This window comes from Loxodonta africana, chromosome 8, assembly GCF_030014295.1.
Source record: "Loxodonta africana isolate mLoxAfr1 chromosome 8, mLoxAfr1.hap2, whole genome shotgun sequence".
In the NCBI taxonomy this organism is placed as follows: domain Eukaryota; kingdom Metazoa; phylum Chordata; class Mammalia; order Proboscidea; family Elephantidae; genus Loxodonta; species Loxodonta africana.
The window spans coordinates 65,755,777-65,781,673 of NC_087349.1; the positions used below are offsets into that span (position 1 = coordinate 65,755,777).

A 25,897-nucleotide genomic window follows, 5' to 3' on the forward strand; every position below is an offset into this window, starting at 1 on the left:
TTCTTATTTTTCCCTCTCTATTTTTTTTAACCCCTTTCGTTTTTTTTTTTTTTTAAACAATTGGAACCCTTGTGATAAACTGTCAAAACCAAGCTGTAGATATTGGTTATTGTGGCATCATTAATGCTGTGTAAAAATAGTCACTTTGGCAATCAAAAACATTCCCGTAATCTCCTGTCGGTGCTGTTAAACAAAGCCTTTTCCTCACTATTTGATAGATCCTATTGTTGGGAGAAAAGAAATGTAGAAATGTATTCAAAAATTCTTTGAAACTTTTCCAACCTATTGAGCAGTAATTAGCTTTTAAGGCAGCTGATAAGGAAAGCTCAGCAGGGGCTGGCTCTTGAATTTAAAGTTAACCCCAGTCCTGGATGCCAGTGTTTCAGCCTTAGAACCCAAGTCACACTCAACTGCCCTCTCACCCAACCCCCCCATCCTAGCCTCAAACCGCCTTTTCTAAAAGAAAGGGAGGTCAAGGCTGAGTTTACAGAGGGTAACAAAATTAAATCAAAATAAACTCTAAACTCAAGTGTAGAAGACTTATGCTCCAGGACATAATGGCTATCTGCAAGCGCAAGTGGCTGACTGAACTGAACAGAATTGTGATTTCTGGTTCATGTTTCATTGGATCCCTGGGATGGGTTGACCCATTTTTATTGAGATAGCAGTGAATTCCACCTAGCTGTCAGTTCTGCATCCTTACTTGTCCCAGTTAGCACAAGAACATCACAGAGATATGAATATGACTTGAAGCTACATTGAAAACTAAAAAAGGCTCTGCTGTTTCCAGAGGAACATATTTTATATATATATTACTATATATATCAAAAAACCAAAGCAAACCCACTGTCATCGAGTCGATTCCGACTCATAGAGACCCTATAAGACAGAGTAGAACTGACCCATAGAGTTTCCAAGGAGTGCCTGGCGGATTCGAACTGCCGGCCTTTTGGTTAGCAGCCGTAGCACTTAACTACTACGCCAGCAGGGTTTCCCTCAGGTACTTACTGATGCTTTAATTCAAAGCGTAGTGACTATGGAGTGTTTGTTATGAATGAGAAAAAGTTCATCAGAAACTTAATTGCCATTATCTTGTTCCTGGACACCTTGCTGGTGTAGTGATTAAGAGCTAGGGCTGCTAACCAAAGGGTCGGCAGTTCGAATCTACCAGGCGCTCCTATGGGGCAGTTCTACTCTGCCCTATAGGGTTGCTATGAGTCAGAATCCACTCAATGGCAATAGGTTTTCTTATCTTGTTCCTTGAGTACACAAGAAATTCCTGGATAGATTTTCTACATCCATCTCAATAGTGGCCTATTTTTTTTTTTTTTTACTCATTTCCATATTAGAGCTCTGATGGCATCGTGGTAAGAGGTTTGGCTGCTCAGCTGCTCAAGAAGAGTCCCCTGCTCCGGGTTCGTTCCCACGGGTACAGACATGCTGAAATCTTTGTCGCAACTAAGTAGCAGCTGTGACCTTCACCAGAGATTAGGTTTCAAGGCACCGGCCTAAGCAGAACAGTTTTGAACCATGTAGCACGCTAAAAGCACAAGAGGTAGCCCAAGGAGGATGCTGAGTTAAAAATCCTTTAAGGAAAGTCGAGGTACACCCCGGGGGAGACTAAGAATCCATAGCCCAAAGGGTCAGAGGAAGAAGGTTCACAAATCTCTTCACAAGCATCAGGCAGTAAAGGAACTGGATCTAGAGCCTGCCTGCTTCATCACCCACTTCCAAAACCATCTTGTCTGCCTTCTATTTGCCAGGCTTTATGCCAAGTGCTTGGAATATAAATTTACCAAAGAAATGGTCTCACATGTCAAGGATGTTACATTCCAATAGAGAGTGGGTGGGGTTGAGGAAAGAAAAGAAGGTCCTGGGTTAGGATCCTCTTATAAATCAGTGGTTCGTGATTAGATAGGTTGGCTTAAACTATCATAGACATTTAGTCCCAAAATTCAGGTTAGTTGCCAAACAGCTTGAAGAGCCAAACTGACCATGGCCACATTACTCAACCACTCCTTTACCAAGCCTGTTAGGTCTGTTGACACTTCTCTCTCCAAGGCCATCAGAGAACCCCTAATTGCTAAATGCCATGGCTTCTTCTTAGTACTCATCTTCTGTGATACTATCTACTACTCATTCTTGCAGCTCTCTCCAGCCCAGGTTATGTTCTCCTCTGGTTTGCCTTGGGTCTCTCCTCTGGTTCTTCACACTCTTGGCCCACTTCTTCAAAGTTTCCAGTACTGCTAAAGACCTCCGTACCTTCTCCTCTACCTCAGCAGCTCCTACCAATCATCTCTTAGCATGGACTTCAAGCCTGCCCTCTCTTTCAACTCCAGAGCTATATTTCCAGTGCAAGGTGAACATGAGTGATTCAAATTCATCATGTTTAAAAGCAAACAAGATCTTCCTCCCCTACTTGGCTGATTCTTCTATTTTCTACTCAATTAATGGTATTTATCATTTAGTTGTCTGCATTAGAAGAAAAGAGAATATTCTCATGAAAGACATCTCTGAATCCATTTAGCTCATAGTGCAATGCTCTGCACACTTATCAATAAGTGTTTAATAAATTAATAGCTTATCACATCTAAGATACTTAACTATATAGTCAAGACCTCTCATAACATGCCCCTTGCCCCACACAAACCAAAATTATTTCCTATTATTTCTTAGGGTAAATCCTCAGGGTCCATCTGAGCTGTCCCCACACTCTACTTTTACCTCCATCTGGGAATACCATAGAGTCGCTCGGTAGTGCAGATGGTTAAGTATTTGGCTCCTAACTAAAAGGTTAGTGGTTTGAGTCCACCCAGAGGCACCTCAGAAGGCCTGGTAATCTAATTCTGAAAAATCAGCCATTGAAAACCCTATGGAGCACAGTTCTACTCTGACACACATGGGGTAGCCATGAGTACAAGTTGATTAGACAGCAATGGTTAACTGGGAATGCCATGTTGCTTTACATATTCAGGTCCTTGAATGTTTTGCTTTCACCTCCTCAGTTATCTTCCTTACCATCTATGGAAGTATATGCATCTTTCAAGGCAGGTCCCATCACCTGTCCTAATTAATACCTTCCTTGGCCACATCAGACTGTGGTAACTACCAGCACTCCCCCCGCCTCCCATCTCCAGATTCCTCTGGCACATACCATCTGTACCACAGAATTTAATAATTGGCTACATACTTGTTCTCTTTCGTTGGTATAAACAAGGCAGAAAGCCAGCTTCTTTTCTAAGGATGCACAGACGTGGTAAATCCCTGCTTGAGTTTTCCCAGGAATGTGACTTTGAGAAGGAATCTACATTCTATCTTTCTTCAACAATGAAATCGGTGTTCCTCCTTGTGATGCGATGTTTTTCCTTTTGTCTTAGTTATCAGGAAATTTAGAGCTATTTCAGTACCAGACTGTAATAATCAGCTTGTCTCGGGATCCTGGTAATAGTTATCTGTTCTACTTGCCTTCTTTAGAACTCTTTGTTATATGTTTATTCTTAATTTTGCAGTATATTTAACTTGTAAGACACCACAAATCCTTTTAGAACAAAGTGAAAAAATAGATCCTAAAAAAAAATACTCTGCTTTTATTATTTATTATTGCATTCTCTCATTTTGCTACATGGATTTTGAGTTTCTGAGAACAGAGTCAACTCTTATATATCTATCAATTGCCTAAAATAGCAGGTCATTAATAAATCTTTGTTGATGGGTTAATGCCCTTGGTTATCCTGAAGTGTGTGCTTTGTCAAAGTAACAAACTTTAAAACAAGTCAGTATTTTACATGGAGCTTGAAATAGCTCCTAAAATGATAACATTCTAATTAAGAACACCAAGCCTATTTCTGCTAGCATTTTGTTAAATGTTTAAAATATCTGAATAAAAGCACAATAATATCAAAAGTTAGAATTTTAGGTATTAGGGTTTCTAAGCGTAACATTTAAAACAGGTGAGAAGATTAACAAAATCAATAGTTTACTGCCAGTAACACCGGATAACAAAGTGCATTATTTTTTATTTATTTTTTTTTTGCGGCCCCAAAGCCCTGCTGGCTGCCTTTCTGATAAACATAACATTCAGGTGGTGTCTGACCTTTTTTTTCTTTCCTTCATCCCCATTTTCGCTCCCTCTTCCCCTGCTTCCTAGCGTAAGGTAGCAAACATAAAATTGGTTTTCAATAAAACTTGTGTCAGTTATCAAATTCCTTTCTTTCTTCCTTCCCACCTCCTTTTTTTAAGCTCACCCAGGGAGAATACTTTTAACTTTGAAAGAAACCACAATAATGTAATCATAAAGTTACCTGTAGGCTTGGCCTATATTCATACTTCCTGTCCTTTCACCCCCAATCCCACTTCTACCTTCCTCCCAAACATTTACCCCATCCACACATACCTATGGCTGTTAAATACATACAGAAGATAACAGGCATGTATGAATAATTTCATACAAGTACAAATACAAATTTGCATTTCTAACAAGTTCCCAGTAAGTTAAACATAAGAATCACCTGGAGATCTTGTTTAAAATGTAGATCCTGATTCAGTATATCTGGGGGGTGGAAATGCAAATTCTCAGCTAGGGAGCTGGTTAGAAATGCAAATTCTCAGCTGGGGTTCAAACCAGAATGAACTGGTTCGAAGCCCTTGCTTTTAAGATTTAGAATTCACCCACCTGACTTAAAAAAAAATCAAACCCCTTTTTATCAAATTGATTCTGACTCATAGAGACCCTATAGGACAGAGTAGAACTGCCCCATAGAGCTTCCAAGGAGTGGCTGGTGGATTTGAACCAGTGACTTTGTTAGCAGCCAAACTTAACCACTGTACCACCAGGGCTCCACCTAGCTGACTAAGGCTTTACCATTGTGCAAAAAGTAAGTAAGGGCTGGGTGAATTCTTCCTTTTGCTCTTTTAACCAGAGTAGAGGTGCTTGCCTCTTCATTTCAGTGACATAGTATACAAGTTGCCTTCCCTAACCTTATAAACAAGGCTGTTTGAAGACAGAGAGAATGAGGGTAATAGACACAACTATCTACATAATTATGAGACTCAAAGACCCCCTACCTCCCTGCTCTAGCCTGCATTTTTTATCTGATGTTGGAAGATAAATTAAAACTTGTCTCCTTCCTCCTAAGTAGTGTTTTGGGACCAAACCAATATGGGCCCATCTTGGCCAGCCTCATGTAACCTCTAACCTTGCAGACTGTCCAGGGCTCATAATTAATCCCAGGTTATTTTCCCATGGTCACTTCCAGTGTCCTGAATCACCTCATTCTTGATTAGCTAGTGTTTGCTTTTTTAACACACATTAGTTTTAGCTTGGCTTAGGGGAAACAGTGTAAGGTAAGCAAATCTTTTGCAAAGCAGGAAGCATATCAAAGAAAATGTTCTACATTTGAACAGAACAGAATATTTTGGGGAACTTCTGCTATTTTGAATTCTCTTTGCCAGGTCTTTCATCCGTTATAATAAATGGAAGTATAAGCTATACTTATTTTAGCTATAATATAAAAGATGTGTTGCATTTAATACAAGAAAACACAGGAATGCAGACCTAAAGAAAAACTCGCCTTGACCCTTTGAAATTGTGTCCAATTGTTGATGCAAGAAGTAGATTTGAAAATTTTATTATTTAGGTAAGTTTACCATGTTTAGTCTTTAAGACTGTTTTGGCAGAACAAATCTGGTATTTGGGTATATGACTTTTGAAAAGAAATGGAATTTTTAATAAGTTGTATTTACTAAATGCAGTGAGACCAATAATGTCAGATTAGCTCATAAAAAAAAAAACCAAACCCGTTGCTGTTGAGTCGATTCTGACTCATAGCAACCCCATAGGACGGTGTAGAACTGCCCGCATAGGGTTTCCAAAGAGCAGCCAGTAGATTCAAACTGCTGACCTTTTGGTTAGTAGCCAAGCTCTTAACCACTGCGCCACCAGGGCTCCATATTAACTCTAGGAACTGGCAAATGCTAATGTGGGCAATTTGGATATTAAGAGTAAAAAGGCATCAAACATAATGCATGGATCTGGGTTTGTAATTTGATATTTTTTAAACTTTTTTTTAAGAATTATTATTATACACACACATGTTTATATATAACAAATATATATAATACATATTTGATTATATTGGTGGGACGATTTGTAATGTGGTAATAGAGTGCTGGAGTGGAGGTTGGCAGTTTAAGAACCAGACTGAGAATATTCTGCCACTTAACTAGTAAAATACAGCTGCATAGTTTGACATTAAATAAATAATAAGTAAACAAAGACAGCTTGAGCCTACAAATACCACTTTACTTGCTCATCCTTCTAATTTTTTAAGTCACTTGATGCAACCACATTTCTAGCTGCTTCTAGGTCCAGCTCATTATCCTCCCTTTACAGCCCCTAATCCTCAATACCAGTGTCCACTCTTCCCCTCCCAGTCTTCTAATACAGCCCCTAATTCAACCTGACCATTAAGTATATGCTGAATGTTTCTTTCTTCGACTAGTATAATGTTGGCTATGAAACCACTGAGCCATAGTAGAGATGGGCCAGTTGCTACCAAAAAGGGGCTCTTTTGAACCTTCTTGCTTCTTTCTACAGCCACATGACCTTACAGAGACAGAATATTAGTCCAGAAAGGGATTATCAGGCCAGAGAACAGCCAGCCTCCATTGTACTAAAGAGCCAACTTGGCTGAACCTGTTTTGGGCAACAAAACGACGTCCCTCTCTGCCTTGCCACAACTCAAACAAGCAAGAATGCAGAACATACCAAAATTGCCATAGTAGTTGAGAAAAATGCAAAAAACAAGTCAAGAGAGCATCCTCACTTGCAAAGCCTTTTCACAGTGATTCTATACAGATTTGTGCTACTATTAAAACACGCTTTTTAAAGGAGAGCCTTTAGGTGGAGCTGTTATTTGTAAAACTCCTGCCAATATGGGAAGTACTCCTTTTGTGAGTTAGGCGAAGCTTGTAGCTCTTGCCATGGCTTTAAACACTCAAATACTAGTCCAAACCTGTGAATATGTATACATTCTTTTATATGGATAATTAGCCTCTTTATTGGTGGCGCCTCCTGGATTAGGAGGACTCTGCCATGCAAATAGGCTGCAGAGGAAGGTAGCGCAACAAAGAATACCTTTCATGTGGCTTCAGTACTTATTTAGCAAAACTTCTACATTTCTAGAGAGGCACATGCTCAATTCCTGGACTGCTGTGAGTTACCTTCTTGAATTCCAGTTAAAGTGTTTATATACTTTTATCTAATGCACACCAGCAACAAATAGACCCAGGAAACATATTCTGCTCAAAATAAGCTCAAAGAAAGTTCGATTCTTTTGGCTCTCTGAGCAGCACCATGAAAGGTGGCAAAAAAGGAGCCAAGACGAAAGTGGTTGATCCATTTTCTAAGACAGATTGGTATGATGTGAAAGCACCAGCTATGTTCAGTATAAGAAATATTGGGAAAACACTAGTCACAAGAACTCAGGGAACAAAAATTGTATCCAATGGCCTCATGGTCGGGTTTTTGAAGTGAGCCTTGCTGGTCTGCAGAATGATGAAGTTGCATTTAGAAAACTCAAGCTAATCACTGAAGATGTTCAGGGCAAAAACTGACTGACCAACTTCCATGGCATGAATCTTACCCGTGACAAAATGTGCTCCATTGTCAAAAAATGGCGACCATGACAGAAGCTCATGTTGATGTCAAGACTACCGATGGTTATTTGCTTTGTCTGTTCTGTGTTGGTTTCACTAAAAAACACAACAATCAGATTCAAAAGATGTCTTAAACTCAGCATCAATAGGTCCACCAAATCCGGGGAAAAAAATGATGGAAATCATGACCCAAGACGTGTATACAAATGACTTGAAAGAAGTAGTCAATAAATTGATTCCAGACAGCACTGGGAAAGACATAGAAAAGTCTTGCCAATCTATTTATTCTTTCCATGATGTGTTTGTTAGAAAAGTAAAAATGCTGAAGAAACCTGTTTGAATTTGGAAAACTCATGGAGCTTCATGGTGAAGGAAAAGGTTCTGGAAAAGCTACTGGAGATGAAACAGGTCCTAAAGTTGGATGAGCTGATGGCTATGAGCCACCAGTTCAAGAATCTGTTTAAAATTCAGATTTTTAATGATGACAAATAAAAGATCTTATTTTTGAAAGGAAAAAAAAAAAAGAATATCTTATTTTGGATTTCTGATCATGATTGAAACAGGTGAAGATATCATTGAGATATCATATGTATTGTTTTAATACTAGCCACAGAAATTAAGATACTTACAGAATATTTTGTGCTTTAGAAGGTTCTCAAATTAATTTGCAAATAAAGTTTTCCAGTCATGACTACCAAAGGCACAATGCCTCTTTTGGGCCAGAGAGTTGGTTTTTTGGTTTGCTTTGCTTTGTAAGTTTTGGTTTGTTTGTTTAAGAACTTTCTTTTTATGGTGAAGACATCCATTTTTGTGTGAGCCCAAAGGTTTGGGGTCCTTGGGTGGCTTTTTAAAGTGACATTGTGGTCTCACATTTTAATGTTTCCTGGAAGAACTGGTTAGATTTTTTTTCTTTTTTTGAATGACTTCACAGGAACACACATGATAATTTTTGAAGGATATTTTCTTATTACTCATTGTTTAGTATTTTGGTCATCATTTTTTTCTCAAGAGGATGTAGTTTTCAAGGTAAGATTCCATTTGTTTTTCTTTTATTTCAGAAGAGAAAATTAAAAATTCTATTATTTATCCCCTCCACCCAGGTTATACTCTGCCTCATTCCCCCTCCACTCCAAAAGAAATGTTCATGGTTTGGGTAAACATTTCTGCTGAGTCTATAATCATTTAGAGACAAATACAACCTCAAGAACCACAGTGTTTGGAGGTGTTAGGAGGCATTTTAACACAAATCTTCCTATTCACTAGCCTTCAAAACACTAAATCCTATTGGGATGCCTAGAGGATCCTGAGAAGTGGAAAATATATAACAGAAAGTAAACATTGTGTTTTCTGGACGTGACTTCGGTACTTATCTGACATCAGAAATAGAAACTCACCTCTCGTGAAATCATTTTCTATTTAACTGATTGCAAAACTATGCAGCTGTATTCATTTTCAGAAGTATACTTATCAAATTCAAGCTCAAATCTAGAGATCAAGTCTTTATTGTAAAATGCTAATGGTGTAGAATTTCGTTTTCTTAACAGATTTCATATCTGCCTCTCTTATGTGGATTTAATATTCTGTATTTCCTCTGCAATGGATCAAATAGAAGGTCTCTTATTACTTTCATATTTTCTCTCTTTTTTTCCATTAAAAGCTATCCTGGTGCATTTTTGTATGTATGCTTTACTAAAATACAAAGTAAGGAAAAAAATGGCAGTGATATGAATTCCAAAGAACATCAAGGAAGATGGCTTTAGTTATAATGCTTACCTTTGAATGTGGCACAGTGGTTAAGAGCTACCACTGCTAACCAAAGGATCAGCAGTTCAAATCCACCAGGTGCTCTTTGAAAACCCTATGGGGCAGTTCTACTGTATGGCAACGGGTTTAGTTTTTGTTTGTTTGTTTGTTTCTGTGAAAAAACTTTCACATCCTTTACTCCATTCCATCCGTGCAGCAGGTAGTAAAGTACAGTGGAGCGTAGTTAGTCGTAGAATGCCAAAACTAAGAGCCCATGTGATCAGTCACTAACCTTCCATTTTACAGATGAAAAAACTAAGATCCAAGGATGGTACGCTGAATTGCCCAAAGTGTGTGGTTTTCTGCTTTCTCCCGTTGCCTTTTCTGCTACATGCTTTGTTATCTCTATTTTTTAGACAGTATAATGGTAGTCCCTCACACAGACGTTCGGTGAACTGGAACCCTGATCCTTGCCTTGTAGCCTCATTTTATTCTACTCTCCAAGCATGGTCAGCTGTTAGTATCTGCTGGCTAATGGGCCATTCCCCTCCTATTTCTTAGTTTTCAGGAGAAAAAGATTTCTGTTAGTATCCAAAAACCAGTTGCCATACCAGTCGATTCCAATTCCTGGTGTCCCCATGTGTGACAGAGTAGAACTATGCTCCATAGGGTTTTCAACTGCTGATTTTTCCATAGATAACCAGGCCTTTCTTCTGAGGCACCTCTGGCTGGACTCCGACCTTCAACCTTTTGGATAGTAGCTGAGTGCTTCACAGTTTGCACCACCCAGAGTCTCCCTGTTAGCATCACAGGGTACTAAAGATGCCTGGAAATGTGTGGGTACGATCTTCTAGATCATTAATAACAGATTCAAGAAAAGAAATAATCATTCTGACTGCAATGTTTTTTAACTGTTTCTACCAGGTCTGTAGTATGTATTCAAGAAATATTAGTTGAATTGCATGAGACCGTAAAGAGTAGAGCAGCAGATCTATTGTTTTATCTATGAAGATTGAAGACCATTGCTATGTTTTATAGGATTATATGGTCTAGTGAATAGAGGAAGTGCTGAACAGTTAGAAAAACCTGCATTCCAAATTCAACTCCACCACTTACAACTTTTGTGGCCTTGGGAAAGTTACTAACCTCCCTGAACTATAATTTTCTTTTCTGTAAATACCATCTACCTTACAGAGATTTTATGCGGATTAAATTAGACAACTTGTAAATAGTCAGGCACACAGCAAACACCCTACAATTTACCCTTCCCTGTCCGTGTCTGTCTGGGAAGCGACTGATAGCCTACTTCACTGCTCTGTTTGAGAGTTGGCACATTAAAATCATTGGGTCTGGGTCTGGATATTTTACTGTTATTGGTACCGCCCTGGAAACGCATCTAAAGCAGCAGGGGGTCACGGCTTTATTTCACTGGCCTGTGCCACACGAGCAGTAGGTTGCTTAAGGGTGCAGTTTTCTTTTTTTTCTTTACCAGTTCACTGATGCTCAACATGGCAATAGAAAAGGAAACACACAGATGAAGGAGTCTTTGTCTAGTGAAATTTGCTTGTTTTGAAAAACGCTTTCTACAGTAACGTGCCGTGGAATGATATTTAGTTTACTAAATGGCTTTGAGTATTTTGCAGAGTAAATATTGTGGCTTTAATGTATACAAAAGCTATTATAGGGTTCACTCTCTACCTTTTTGAAACTTATAGTTTTCCAAAATCAGTGATAATCCCATACCAAGTTTGTAGCTCTATACATTTATGTTTCACAAATTCAAAAACAGGCTTTTTTAGACCTGATGCTCTTGGATTCTTTTATGGAAATGTTAACATTTCATGATAAAAATATGTGTTTTATCATAAAATGTTTATAGTAAGCATTTGAGACAAATTTTTAATATGGTTTTCAGATTACCCTTTGAGCCCCAAATAAAAGAGAATGATAAAATCTGTTTATTGAAAAAAGTATAATTAATATTCAAAATAGCCCTGCTCACTACTATAAGGCATTAACAGACCCCAATATCTATGCTGTACTTGGGAACTAGTGGCTGGTAGATATCCACTCACTTGGTACCAGGATGATAGGTTCAATCCTGGTGTCCTGAGACTTTCCTCAATCTATAAATTTATCAAGGTTAAAGCAAAGCTTTTTGAAAATACAAGCCCTCCTCCCTTCCCCCAAACACAGACATACTGCACCCTGGAATTACTTACTTCCTCAGAGACTTTTATAATGGAAAATTAAGGTTTTGAGGTGGGGAGTGATAAGGAAGTTGGAGAAAGTCTAGAGGTGGCACCAACAGAATAACAGTATTTCAATACGATACTATTAAATATGAGAAAACTGGTTTTTGGTAACATGAACCATAACAGTTTTTTCTAGATATTTAAAAAATAAAGTCTCCAGGATATACTACAATTATGACTGCTTCTCAGAGAAGAAACTAGTAAAAAAAAAAAAAAAAGGGAATGAAACAGAACATTAGAGATTAGCAGGATAATTTATCCCTTAATAAATATTAAATATTAATATTGATTAAATAATATCAGTTCCTTAGAAAATGACTCTTTAAAACTGGATGATCTTTTAATTGATCAAAACAAGAACTGTAGATGTGTTTATTGTGTGTCTGTATGTGTATATCTATATCCTCAGGTATACTCTCAGCTCAGTTAATCAGAGAGGGTACTGAGAATCGACTATAAAGCATGTATAAGTCTTGAACACACTTTGACTTTAAGAAAAGTGTATTATTCTTTTACAAACATTGGCTGGCTAGCTATAAAACCAAGTACTGGGGTGGGAATAATCATCTACTAAGAATTAGAGTTTAATATTCACAAGTGGTCAGGGAAGGAGCAGCTAGTCCACACTTTTTTTTTGGAAATTAATAAGAAAAAAATGATATAATTGTTTTACTTTCAGGTGTCATTGGGCATTCAGCTTTTCTGGAGATAGTAATTTGAATCATCTTTTTAGTCCAGAGGAAGAAAGAAACTACACAAATAGCCAATGGGCAGATAATTTTTATCTCCAAATCACACGGCAAACATAATGTATAATTAATATGTCGGCATAAAAGAGTCATAGGATAATAAACTAGAAAATTATAAGACTAATGTCCATCGAATTATTTTTGATTTCACCATGTCATATATTCTTTTTCAAATTACCACCCCCACCATCAGATATTTTTTGAATTCAAAAGAAGACGCTTCTCACATACATACAAGCACACACAATGGACCATCTAAAATCTATGTTGCTTTTAATGTATTACAATTTTTTTTTTCACTTCTGAGCAGCGATTTTAAAATGTCAAAGCATTACAACTCAAGGAAAGAGAAATCGCTTAAAGTGACTACTTCACACATTTTTGCATTAGGTTTAGGTTATAGAAGGTTTACCACCCTCACACTGGTTTCTCTCGCTTCGATTTCGACACATGCATTTTGTGGGATTTACATTCACTCACAGTACACTTTGGGAGTCTTCTCTAATATTTGGATCCTATTTCCTACAGATACATTCTTTGAACATTCTATGCAGAAAGGATTTGATTGTTCATATCGGATATTTTCTTTTTTTGATCTCATTGCGCTGACCTGTACAGCCATTCTGTGGAGCCCATGAAGAGAATACAGACAGCTGACTGGATGAAGAAGACATTGGAAAAAAAAAAAAATCCCATTGTTTAGATTTCTGTCAGAGGATATAAGAATACTTAATTTCTTTTATCTCTAGGGCTTTCATTATCATTTAAATTTCATTTTACATTAATTGATCAGGGATTAGTAAAGCCATTATGCAGAAATTAGAATAAGACAAGCCAGATGGAATGAATAATTCATGAAGTCCAATTACATTTTATTTCTGGTGTACTTTCAAACTTGCCTCTGACTTCTGTGCTATTTTGATGTGACAATATTCACTGAAAATCAAAAGTGCAATTTTAATTTATTGTATCCCTCTGGAATGGAAGCATTTGTATGCAAAAATACATTTTCCCCCGAAACATCAATTTGAGGGTTCTTGGAAACACTGGGTGATCTAGAAAATATGGTTCATTTATCAGAGGGTGAGGGAGTGGGTTAGCTCCAGTGTATTAGAGTGAGCCACCAATTTACCTGTTTTTGGTAAACTGACCCTGTGTAAAGTAGCAGGATTTTAGGACGGCGAAATTTTTACTTCCCAGAAAAGCTACAATCTCCTTCAAAGTATTTTTTCCAATTACCCACCTCAAAGGATCTATGGATACATGAACTTGGCCTAGGGTTGGACTGGGAACAGTACCAGCCATTGCAGCTACAGAAAGCAACCACGAGGTGGCAGGCGTTGCCTTCAAAGCGAGGGTCTCAGGGTTGCCGGGGCTGCAGGGGCTTCCAGAGCACCGACGGGGTCTGATCCCGGCAGACCTCGGCCCCGTTCAGGTTCCGAGCGACTCGCCAAGGGTTGCCCGGCGAGATTTCCGAGCTAAGGGGTAGTCCCGTCCACCTGTCTGGAATGTCTCCTACGACCGTGTCTGAAACCGCCCCCACCCCCGTCCAGCTCAGCCCCTGGCCCTTCACCCCGCCTCGGTGGTATTTATTTATGCTACTGGACAGTCCTAGTCACTTTAAAGCTCCGCTTCACCTTTCCGAGGACTTTCATCTCGGGCAGTTTTATGACACGTTGTGAATGTGCAAAGTTTTTAATTAGGCTCGCTAGACAGCCCGAGGCGGCAGCAGCGCCACAAAGTCTTCACGGTCTCTCTGCTTTACAGCACAACAAGCCGCTCTACTCCTTTGAAGACAACGCAGACTATGTGTACGACGTCATGTGGTCCCCCGTGCATCCCGCGCTCTTTGCCTGCGTGGACGGGATGGGGCGCTTGGACCTCTGGAACCTCAACACTGACACCGAGGTGAGCGGCGGCGCAGGCGCCGGGCCGGGAGGCTGGGAAGGGGGTGCAGTCCGCCCGTCTCTCCCGCTCTCGCTCCCTCTCCCTCTCGACAACGGCATTGTTTTGGACAGACCCTCCAACTGCAGCTGAGCTGCCGGCCCCCCATTCTCGATTTCCCTGAGGGGGATTTGCAGATGCAGTTGCCAAAAATCATTTAATCTCACTTCATCTCAAAGCCGTGGCAGGTCTTGGACAATTGATGACCCTTCTTTGCAAAGAGCAAAACGATATGTGTCCATGCCTTTGCCTACGGAAAGGACACACAGGCATTTTTCAGAGCGTTATTGAAATGACTTTATTGGCAAACTCTTGGAAAAGTAAGCTTTTGTAGACTCCGATTTTAGATGGACTCTTTAAAAGGGCCGGTTGTCAGTGTTGGCTATTTGCGAGATCTCTATTTTGAATCCGTAAAAAATTCTGTTGACTTTATTTTTATTTTTCTGTTTAGATCTATCCTCCATTTGATTTTTACCAAGATAATATTCCTTATCTAAGATATTGAACTCGGACTTTTACAATAGTTAACTTTGAACTTGTATATAAAACCCACTATAAAAAAAATACAGATTTTCACATATTTAGAGTAGTTCACAAGTGAAAAATATACATTTTTTTTTAAAAAAAGTAACTGACAATAAAGAAATTCATATGTTTTAAAAGGTATGTCATATATATGTTTTTAAAATTTGGCCATGTGTATTTTTACTTTTTTCCCTTTTTCAAAATTATTGAGATGCTAATTCAGCTACTGGGATGGAGGTGTTTTTCCTTCTGTTTTTTAAAAAAAGTGAACATTAAATGTCCTTCAATTTAGTCAAATAAAATGGTTACTGTATCTTTTCCTGGTTTCTGATTTAGGGCAGCTCTCCATAAATAAGAATGAAACGGTAAGAGGAACAAGTGCTGCAAGCTGTATATCAAGTGGAGAACAGGAGAAAGGTCTTTTGAAGTGTTTTGAGGCGGAAGCAGCTCAGCCTTTTTAATTAGAAAGCCTACAGCTGGAGGATATGAGGAGGAGCAGACACCCCAGTATTTTTTGTGGGAGGGAGCAGGGAAACATCCTTCAGGTTCTATTGTTGAGTCATTGTATCTTGCAAGGGTATATTCACCTCTAAACCCTGCCCAATAGTTTTGTTTTTGTTTTAATCTTTCCTTTTTAAGTCCATTTTTCTTTTAACTCCAAGAGCAGTGTGACAGGGATAAGAGTTATATAATGAAGCATCTTTGAAAATAATCAAAACAGCATGAGTATGTGAAATGTCCATCATTTTTGATGTTGAAATGTCTGTAACAGTATTGCTCTTAATACAAAGATGTTACCCTGCATTGTAATGGTTTCCCAAAGTCTTTCATTGCTGTGAATTAAAATGATATTGCTTCTATTTGCTAGAAGAAACTCATTCACCTCAGGCAACCAAAAAACGAGCATTTTCCGGATTGACTTTTGAGCCCACTCTGTAAGACATCAGGCTTAGAAGAGATGCTGTTTAGGTGATGCCCAACTATGATACTGGTGAGGGCAGTCAGGGTTCTGCAAACTCCCTTAAAATTCCTGGGGAGCTGGTTTGGTTTTGTTTCTTATAATCTGCATTTTAGGTAAAATGAAATAATGTCTCAAGGATGTCAAATGTAATTTTTTCCCTTCTCTGTCTCGGTATCAAGAAACAGCCGTGTAAGAGTTTAGTAGTTAAACATTCTTGAAACACCATTACTGGAGGCGTGCCCATCATGTAGTTTCAAAGTAAGCATGGTTCTGTTTTCACAATATGAGTTGGATTCAAATCCAGTGATGTGCTGGACAATTTTTTTTAAATCCTCAAATCATTTTGCCTTCTAGCAAGTTGAGCAACATTTTTCAAATATTTGTCAGATTAGGAATTAGATTTCCTTAAAAAAAAAAAAGAACCTGAATTCCCAGTGACTTGCGAAGGAGTCTTTTGTCGTTGTTGTTCAAATTACTGCACTTTTAGACTATATTATTCCAGCTATTACATGAGGATGTTTAAAATTTACCTTCCTCAGTATTACTACTATTGCTTGATGTAGTAATTTATCCCGTATATATCCAGTTTTTGCAATTAAAATTACTGAGGCATTAAAAAAAAAATTGGAAATGTTTTTGAAACCAAAAGATGAGAGAGAAAGAGAACATATGGCTTAATTATAGACTTACCAATTTTTGAAAGGTCAGATTAATACAAATATATTTTTTCATTTCCTTCATTCGATAAATTTTTTTTAGCACGTGCTATAAACAAAGCACTGTGACAGTCATTTTTTTTCCTTTGACCATTTCTAATATCTATGAAAAGGTATTTTTAAAATGGTTATAATATTGTTTCAGTTTACCACATTACTTAAATTCCAAATGAAGAAAAATCTAAAAAAAATGTATTATATATTATTTAAAATATGTCAGAAGGTCAATTTCTTTTGAGAGATTAATTTTTTACTATATTAAGATTATAAATTTTTATTCAAGTTTTCAGGTTTTCATAGATAAAATCTGATATTGAATAGAGTTAAGTATAGTATGATCCTTCTAAATTATGGAGTTGAAAAAGAACTCTGAAGGCTCTATACCGAATCACAGATTTGTTTTCTGGGCAGCACACTAATAATAAAGTGTATTGACAGAGTTATGGCCCATCTAAATTCACATTGTTTTAGCCTCTGAAAGGTTTGGTTAAAAATTCAGGCTCTAGGATGCACAGCAGGTAACTTTATCGTAGAAATTGTGTATTTTTAAAAAATAAATGAGCCGGGACTTTTGTTTTACATTTTTGCTCACAACTGACATACAGTGATTTAAGCAGGTGAAAGAATTTTTATTGATTTCAAGATTATGTTTGAACATAGATTCTTACATATGACAGTTTTTATTGCTATTTTAAAGATAAGTATTGGGTCAATAATCTCATATAAACAAATGGTTTCAATTGCCTGAATAACAGAATGCCGGGGTGCTAAGTCATAGTACATGTCACGTTTCCATCCTAATACGAGATGTTTATTAGACGCAGGTCTGAAACAGTGGCATGAGGTGATCTCAGCAGTCCTCTTTTCTCTATTTTTGTTTATTTTAATATGTATTACCTTTTTCTTTTTGAAAGGCCTGTAATCATTTGCTATCCAACATTCTTATAGAAGGCTTGTTATAAAGTTTCAGCCCTGAAGACAAGAGTTTACACAGCTGATGGTGGAAGAGGGGATGGGCACACCAAGATTCTTTTTCCAAGTACTGAGGTTCTTGTACCAAACACTGTCGGTTCCGTTTCCGCACTTCCCTTTTTCACTTTAATAATAATTAATATAATTTACATACGTTTTCAGATTTCAAGGTGCTTATTAAAGAAGATGTAAGGTACTTTCTACAAGTTAAAAAAAAAAAAAAAACCAACAGTTCTACAAGTAGGTAGCTCCATTTTATCAGGGTTATCACACTGGGGACATCGTCACCAGTTATCAACCACTTCTCACGCCCTGGTACTGCCAGAGGAAGGAAAAACAGAAAAAAAAAAGAAAAAAAAGGAGAATTTGAATTTTTGAAGTTTCTTGCCTGCATACTTTCTTTTCTTCTGATCATCCCATCCCAGATGAGATTTGGGGGAAGTAATACTTCTGTGTTTTTTTTTTTGAACGTTCAGATAAATACAACATTTATTCCATCACACCCACCTCCTCCTGCCTTTTATAGTATCCTTAATCTTTTCTCAATCCTGAAACCTCTCTCTCCATCAATCTAGAAATCATGACCTGATCGTAAATATCACGTTTAGCCGTTGTGGTTGGATGTTGGATGTACATACCCTGCATAATCCGAAGAAATATGTAGGCCGCTCAGTGCCCACTGACTGTGGAAAAAGACTGTCCCTTGTTCCCTTTTTGTTAGTCTATTCTCTCAAACCCTCGATATTCAGCAGAGCAGATGATTTAAGACTGATAAATCCTTTTTTACCCCTGTACAAGGGATGTGCGTTATTTTACATGCATGAGGGCAGTGATGACTCATCCAGTGAACCGTGTCATTGTATGTTAGTGTATTTAAATTCATACTCAGAGATTCTTTTTTTCTGTTGTAACCTTTTGGCAGGTTCCAACAGCAAGTGTGGCCATTGAGGGGGCATCCGCCCTAAACCGTGTTCGTTGGGCTCAAGCTGGCAAAGAAGTTGCCGTTGGGGACTCAGAAGGCCGCATCTGGATCTACGACGTTGGAGAGGTACATGTATATACATTTTTTTTTCTTTGACTTGTGTATCTACTTCAAAGATCTAGTGAAATTGTTAACGAGACCTTGTGGGCCAGAAGAGCCCTCTTGAGTGTGTTTGCAAATTTCCATTGACTTCAGTGGGAGTTTGGTGAGACTTCCTTAGGACCTAATTTGGTCTTCTGTCTCCATGCACAGGACACTTTAGTTAATCATCCAAGCCCCTTTTAAAGTGCTGTGCAATTCCCAGCTATCCTGTGAGAAGCATGGCGCTTCTCACCAATTTTGTGAGAACAAAAAGTTTGCCAAATATATCATGCTAACATGAATTTGGAAGTTCTGTTTTTCAATTTGAAAAATAAAATTTTAGTTGATATGCTAAACTAAAATATATACGATTTCCCTTTAATAAAAGAGCAGCCAAATAATAAGGCTGAGATGAATCAGAATTTTGAACCATTTTCGTAGTATTCAGAGGTTCTTATGTGAGATATATAGCTATCCGATATGTCTTATTGCATGATACATAAAGTATGCCTGAATGTCAAGAACAGGTATCAAAAGGAAAAAAAAACTATGTCTTTTATTAAGAATAAATCTCCTTGAATTTTTATACTAGCTTTGTTTAATGTTAAATTATCAATCAATTACACATAGGCATATCTGTTTACTTTTATTATATGAGAAAGTGTTGACATAGCCTTCATTTCTGATAAGGTTAAAGAATGTTTTCCTAGAGATAGAGAAAATATTGAACTTTCAAGCAAACCAAGTAAGAGCATTGTGTAATGCTGCTTTGGCAAATTATGAATCTAACACTTGTGTTCCAGAGGAAAGATACACCACATTTGTGTGTATAACCTCCTAGACCTAGGAAGTGCTCTGTGAGTGCCTGGTGGATGGGCTTAGACGATCACACTGAGAAAGGCGCTTTATGGTTTCATCAATCAGCGTGCTATAAATTTGGCAATCTGAGATGGTTTGTTCTACAGCGAAACTTTTAATGATGTGTTATACACTGCTAGATGGTAGAGGCGATTGTGTTGAAACAAGCCGGATGATACTTTCTAAAACTCAGCCACAGACAGAAACTAAATGCCTTTAGAGATGAGGAGCTTTCTGTTCGGGGATGCACAGCTCTAAGTAAAACAACAGAAGGAATCTCTTGGTTTTACCGCATGTCATATCTCATTAGCTGCCCCGTGACTGTCCCTGCTGCCACAAACTGAGTCCTTCCAATAGTGACAAGGACTGTGTTCATCTCGAACCCCAGTGATGAAGATGTTAAGGGTCTAGTGACTACTGATAGAGTTTGGAGTCTTTGGGACAGGAAGTGTTCCCCGAGTAGAAAATATTGCCAGTAGTTGTAGGGCCATATTTTCTTCTATGATTATTCTTTATATTTAATTCATGTTTTTCATGGTCTTCATCCAAATAAAACTGAATAATAACAACACAGACAAATACTCTTTATTGGGTTATTTCCTAAAAAAACAAAAGTGTGAACAAAGAAGGAGAATATAAAGAATTAAACAAGGTGTCTCCTTTCTTTTTTTTCTTTCTTTCCTTCCTCCGTTCCTTCTTTCTTTCCTTCCATCCTTCCTTCTCTTCTAACAAGTGTAATTGTGGAAGAGATATAGATCTGGAGACATGTTTAGAGACGAAATGGACAAAAATAGACAAAATGTTAAGGCTTTTTTTCCACTTCCCTTGCTTAAACACAATGTCCCTTAACTCTCTTAACATTATCGGCAATATGAATTATTTTATCCCTCCTTGTTTTTGTTTTATTCTCAGAGGGCTAAAATATAGAATAGTTTAACTATCTGATTTATTTAAAGAAAAGCCTTTTTTAAAGTATTTATGACTATAAATATTATTTATATTATAAAATTATACATTGCAATATATATTTAATATGTATATAAATTTATATAATAATATATATACACATATACCACATACATATACACACATATACCATCTTTATGCAATAAGAAACAACATAATATGTATACAGAATTTTCTGTAGTAAAGTGATTTTATAGTCTATGGACAGAATTGTTGGACTATGACTCATATTTTGGGAGTATATATGATGTTTCAGAAGTTGCTTTGGCTCATATGTGGCTACTAAAACTTCTTTCTAGGTTGCTGTCATCATTTCTAAATTGTAAAGTGTTGTTATACTCATATTTCCACAATTGTACTGGCAGGTCAGGCTGGCTTTCATGTTTGTATTATTGCCCTTACTTTTCTACGTGATATTACAGACTATAGAAATGTCTGCAACTATAGGCCAGTCTCGCCTATTGTCTGGAGTCTAGACAGGCTATAGAAAAATCTCTGTGACATATAATAGGCCAAACAATTTGTAGAGTTGTTTATTCCTACAAATTCACTACCAGGAAAAAAAAAAAAAAGAGGATATACTGTTTTATTGAAAGTAGGTAATATTATAATCTTCTAGTCCTTTTTTGAATGACCACAAATCAGGGTAGGCTTATAAAAAACCCTTGAACAATTCTTTCTGTATTGTTTGATCATATACAAAGCAGTCTATAGCTCAGAAAAACTCAGTTAACAAAATAATTTTTGTCTTAACTACTGTTTTCTCTAAATATTTTTGTAAAGTATCTCAATATACTGATTTTACTGCTGGAAAAAAAAAAATGGCTTTTGTTTCTCTTCGCTCACCTCTATGCCCTATTCTAAATCTCCCAAGACCAAGTTTTGGAGAGCCACCATGTGATAAAAGGAAAGATAACTTCCCTGAAGCTGAGGCTTAGCGGAAGCCCACTTCTGAGAGATGGTAGATCACTTCACCGGCAAATGCCAAGATTAATGTAATTACTATTGTCTCATTCACCAGCCTAGAACTGACAGAGCATAACTGTACTTTGAAGAGAAGGGCAGCATCTAAACAGTAACTCACCAGCCTTCCAAGTCACCCAAACTGCAGAAAACCCGACGAAGTATCTTCACAGCAAACTGGCCTATTTAGAATTAGGGATCAAATCTAAGGCTGGTGCCCAGCTGGTGAAAGGGAAGAGGTGGGGGAAGGAAGGAATTTAAAAAGGAAAAAAAAAAAAAAAATAGAAAAGAAAAAAAAATGGCATTGAGAGCCAGGTCACCAGTACAGTCTGCTACCATTATCTGTGTTCAAAATTGTTCCTCTGGTCCTCATTAAAACTGTACCCGTCACCAGGGTCATGCTGGCCTTTGGATGGAAAACCTTGTTTGTGGAACCCTCTAGGAAAAAAAGGTGAAACGCTTTTAGATAAGTCTTATACTACAAACCATATTAAGAAAGTAAATAGTAGTTTTTAAAGTATACTTTGTCCATCCATTTTCCGTGGAACTTTGGTACGTTGAATAATAGGTGCCTGTCTGTGGGGAGACATTTCACACTCATTCTCCAAGTGTTGATTTGACTGAGACCTGTTAAGTGGGAGAGAAAGACAGAGGCAACAGGCTATCTTTTGCCAAGGTTGTATTCCACAAGCAAGACTGGCTTCAGGGGTTTGCAGCTTCTGCTTAGGACAGCCCTGTGCTTGGTTTAATGCTCCACCATCACTGCCTTGCAATTGTTTAAAAAACTTTTTCACAAGGGGCTCTGCATTTTCATTTTGTGCTGGGCCTCACAAATTATGTAGCCAATCCTGTCCACAAGAATATTGCTCTTAATACCACTCATGGTGCATATCCAAAAAACCAAAAAAAAACCCAAACACGTTACTGTCAAGTCGATTCTGACTCATAGCGGCCCTATCAGAAATGAAAAATTTTGGCCTTCGCCAAGGTCATTAGGAAGAAGGAGCAATCGCCAAAGTCATTAGGAAGAAGGAGCAATCTTTAGAAATTTGGTTACATGGAGTACATGCTGTATGGTCTTCTTATTACTTATTTCTTAAAACTATTTAAAAATGTTGAATGAGAGTGGCAATGATTTTTATATTATCAACGTCATAAGGCCCAGAAAAAGAGAGTGGAAGCCGTACTGGAAACTCTAATTCCCCTCCCTGCAGCCCCATTCTGATTACATTGTAATTTTAACTGAAAGTATTATATAAGTCTGGGAAAGATTTCTATGATGCTTATTACGGTCGGAGGGGGGTAGGACAGGCGCTCTCTGTTCACCGCATCGTGCGGGCCTCCTGATAAGAAAGACTTCTGACTGCCAGTGGAGATGTCCTCATTCAGGTCCACGTAGATTTTCTTCCTCTGAGACCTGGAGCTCAGCGAGAAGGGCACTGCAGAAAGGGACTCTCGTGTCACCAGTCGCTAACAGTCGTCTGCCTCATCTGTCCCAGCTGAGGCTGCGGCTGCCTCAGGGAGTCCCAGCATAGTGCCCCCATGATCATGCCCTCCTCTATTATGTACAATTATCCTCCATGACTTTTAGGATGATGGCAGAGGGCAATGGCTTGAGTCCAGATTTACTGATGCAATTTATTATGAACTTCTGAAGGGGTAAACAAAGGACTGTGTATGAGCTCACGGAAATCACCAGATTGAGTTTGTCCATCCCGAACCCTTGTTTTTTTTTTTCCTTTCGTTATGAAATGGCATGAGTAATACCTTGGGGCCTGTGACTAAGAAGGTAAAATATAAAACAGCAACAGTGTTTTCAGGTAGGCCACATGATGCTTTATTTATATAGCACACTTTTTTTTGTTGTTTGACTTCAACATTGTATCTGCAAAGTATACAGTACACATTTATTTTCACAGATAGGGGTCGATTTTCTTTGCAGAGCAGGTGCTTACTCCCATTAGCATAAATGGAAGTTTTGTGAATCCAACAAAAGACAGAGAAGACCCTTTTTTATTATCTGGCTATCATTTTAATTCTACTCGTGCATCTGAAAAGTTACTTAGATAGGCAGCAATTGCATGAACCATTTAAATGTTCTGACACTTAAAATAAAAAATGAGCCTAGCTCCTGAATAAGTTTGGGGGACTTTGCTCTTCACACTATGGTATACAATCTGCTTGTTTGGGTGCTATTTGAACCCATTCAATTAACTGTAACATGGTAAGGTAACAAGGCATGAATTAACTACAGATATAACCTGAAAATGTTCAATGTGTTTGGCTTCAGTAGGCTCATAGAAAGCTGTTAATCATTGTTGGATTTTTTTTTAAGTGATATGTGAAAGAATTAAAAATAAAGATTAGAAAGAATTAAAAATAAAGATTACTCACTGCTATGGCTCCTTTACTGAACAGCAAGCTTCTTCTATATGGAGTTGATTTGAATGGCGCATGGGCCAGTGAGTATAGAACTGTTCACGTGTCCTTATGATTGATAGCCAGGCCTATCTACCTGTCTGTCTTGCAGATGTGTTTTATAGAAAGCCTGCTGCCATTGTTACTGCTTCAGTGCTGTCACATAGATGGGGCTGTCATAAATATCTCCTAACGACTATGTTTGCTGCTTATCTGAATTAGTTAAAATGCTGTTTGCAGTTTTCAGTTTTGAAAAAAGAAGTTTATCTTCAACCTCCTATTATTTCTTTTTCCATTAACCTCTTCCAGGGAAGATTTTGTTTTCAATTGTAATAAAAACACAGAAGTTTCAAATCCCCAATTATATTTTTACAGTCGTCAAATGGTGAAGTTCCAAAATGGTGTTCAGCTTAAACTAGAATTTGCAAAATAAAATGGCAATTTAAAAACTGTCATTTAGAAGATGAATAAATTCTATCATGCTAGCTTTATCTGTTTGATGTCCCATTTACTAATTACCTAAGAAAATGTACCTAGATCTTTACATTTTAACCCTAAATTTTGGCAGCATTTCAAATAGCGTGTTTGATATGACTATTTTAGGACCAGAAGAAAGCAGCATTTTATTACAGATTTCAATAAATACAATCAATTTGGCATTCATTAATGTTTTTAAAGGGCCTTGAGAAATTCTTGGATCAGAAAAATGCAGGCGAATATGAGAGATCAAATATAACTGTTGTAAAGTCGGTAGAGTGTGATTTTAAATGTCCATTAGAATGTATTTTAAAGCTGAAATGAAAAGTTTATTTGGAATCCAAACAGGAAAAATGGCCTATGTAATGTATTCTAGAAATAATGGTCAAATGTAATAAGGACCATTTATTAAGAAGTGCTTCAAACAGTTTTTACGGCCAGCACAATTAATAAAAAAAAGAGTGATCCAATGTGCCAATTCCCTTGCACTTAAAATAGCAGTCCCATGTCATAGCATCTGATAAGCTGGAAATGCAGGGAGTTAAAATAAATAAATGCAGTACATTTATGGTTTTTAAGTGGATTACACTTGGGCAATAATTGTTGGCTTTGTGGGATACTTTGTGTTTTCAGTAGGATGAGCCACCATCGATTCTCCATCAGGAATCCTGTGCCTTGAATATAAACAACCCCTCTTCTTGGGATGGGAGCTATGAAGAACCCAAAATATGAAGTTAAACTGAGTTTTGTGTTTTTGTTTGTTTTGTTTTGTTTTTTGAGATTAATTCAAATAGGAGTTCTTTAATGACAAAGAAATGCATTTGAAATCAGTCGATTTAATTGTGCTTTATGATGGCGGTTACTTGCTGCTGCTGACTAAACCATGACAGGCCATCAGAAGAGGCAAACAGAGCTGATACCACCTTAGCAAAGTTACTGCTACCGCAAACGCTTGTGTTTCTCATTAAGTGAGTGTTCCAGTAAGTTGCTGGATTCTTGAAGGTCTTTGCAAGTACTGGCTTATTCTCCAGTGGATAAACTATGTTATTTTCTTTAGCTGGTGCTAAACACTTCCTTTGGTTTTCTCCATTGAAAAGAAAAGACTTAAACATAAATTCTTTCATGATGCCGAACATCCAGGTAACGCCTGAAAATTCAAACACCCAGTCCTGTCGATGATAACCTAGGTAGAAACAAAACATCAGCTGATGTTTTGTTTTGTCGTTTTTACCTGAATTTTGACTGTTAAAGCTATGACACCATGCAGTTAAGTCAGGAGCACAAAGGCATATTTGGGCAGATTTGGGGTGCTCATAAATATAATTATATAAAATAAACCACTTTGAAATGGTACATATTAATCCATGTCTTTGTCCGGATAAATTATATGTATTTGAAATAAAATAATTTGGGTAAAATGTATGATCGTAATTTTAGTAGTAACTTGATTTCTTCTAGGAAAAGTACTTAATTTTAGAAAGAATAGGCAGTTTTAATTCCATTAAATTAATATTATAATTATTCATCTTATAGCAAGCATAACAGGAGTGACTTTCATTTTGATAATTATATATGTAAAAGGCCACAATTAAACTAATTTATTATGTAATGTGCTTATTCAGGTAGCATAG

The 25,897-nt window shown here is 37.5% G+C and overlaps 1 protein-coding gene and 1 pseudogene across 1 annotated transcript in view; both read left to right on the top strand.

Annotated features, from left to right (window-relative positions):
• DYNC1I1 (dynein cytoplasmic 1 intermediate chain 1) overlaps positions 1-25,897 on the top strand; it is a 130,833-nt gene that overhangs the window by 93,027 nt on the left and 11,909 nt on the right. Inside the window, exons 10-11 of the mRNA XM_064290407.1 lie at positions 14,171-14,311; positions 18,444-18,569. Coding sequence (XP_064146477.1) covers positions 14,171-14,311; positions 18,444-18,569 — 267 coding nt within the window. The remainder of the gene's footprint in view (positions 1-14,170; positions 14,312-18,443; positions 18,570-25,897) is intronic.
• On the top strand, positions 7,355-8,757 carry LOC104845612 (small ribosomal subunit protein eS1-like; annotated as a pseudogene).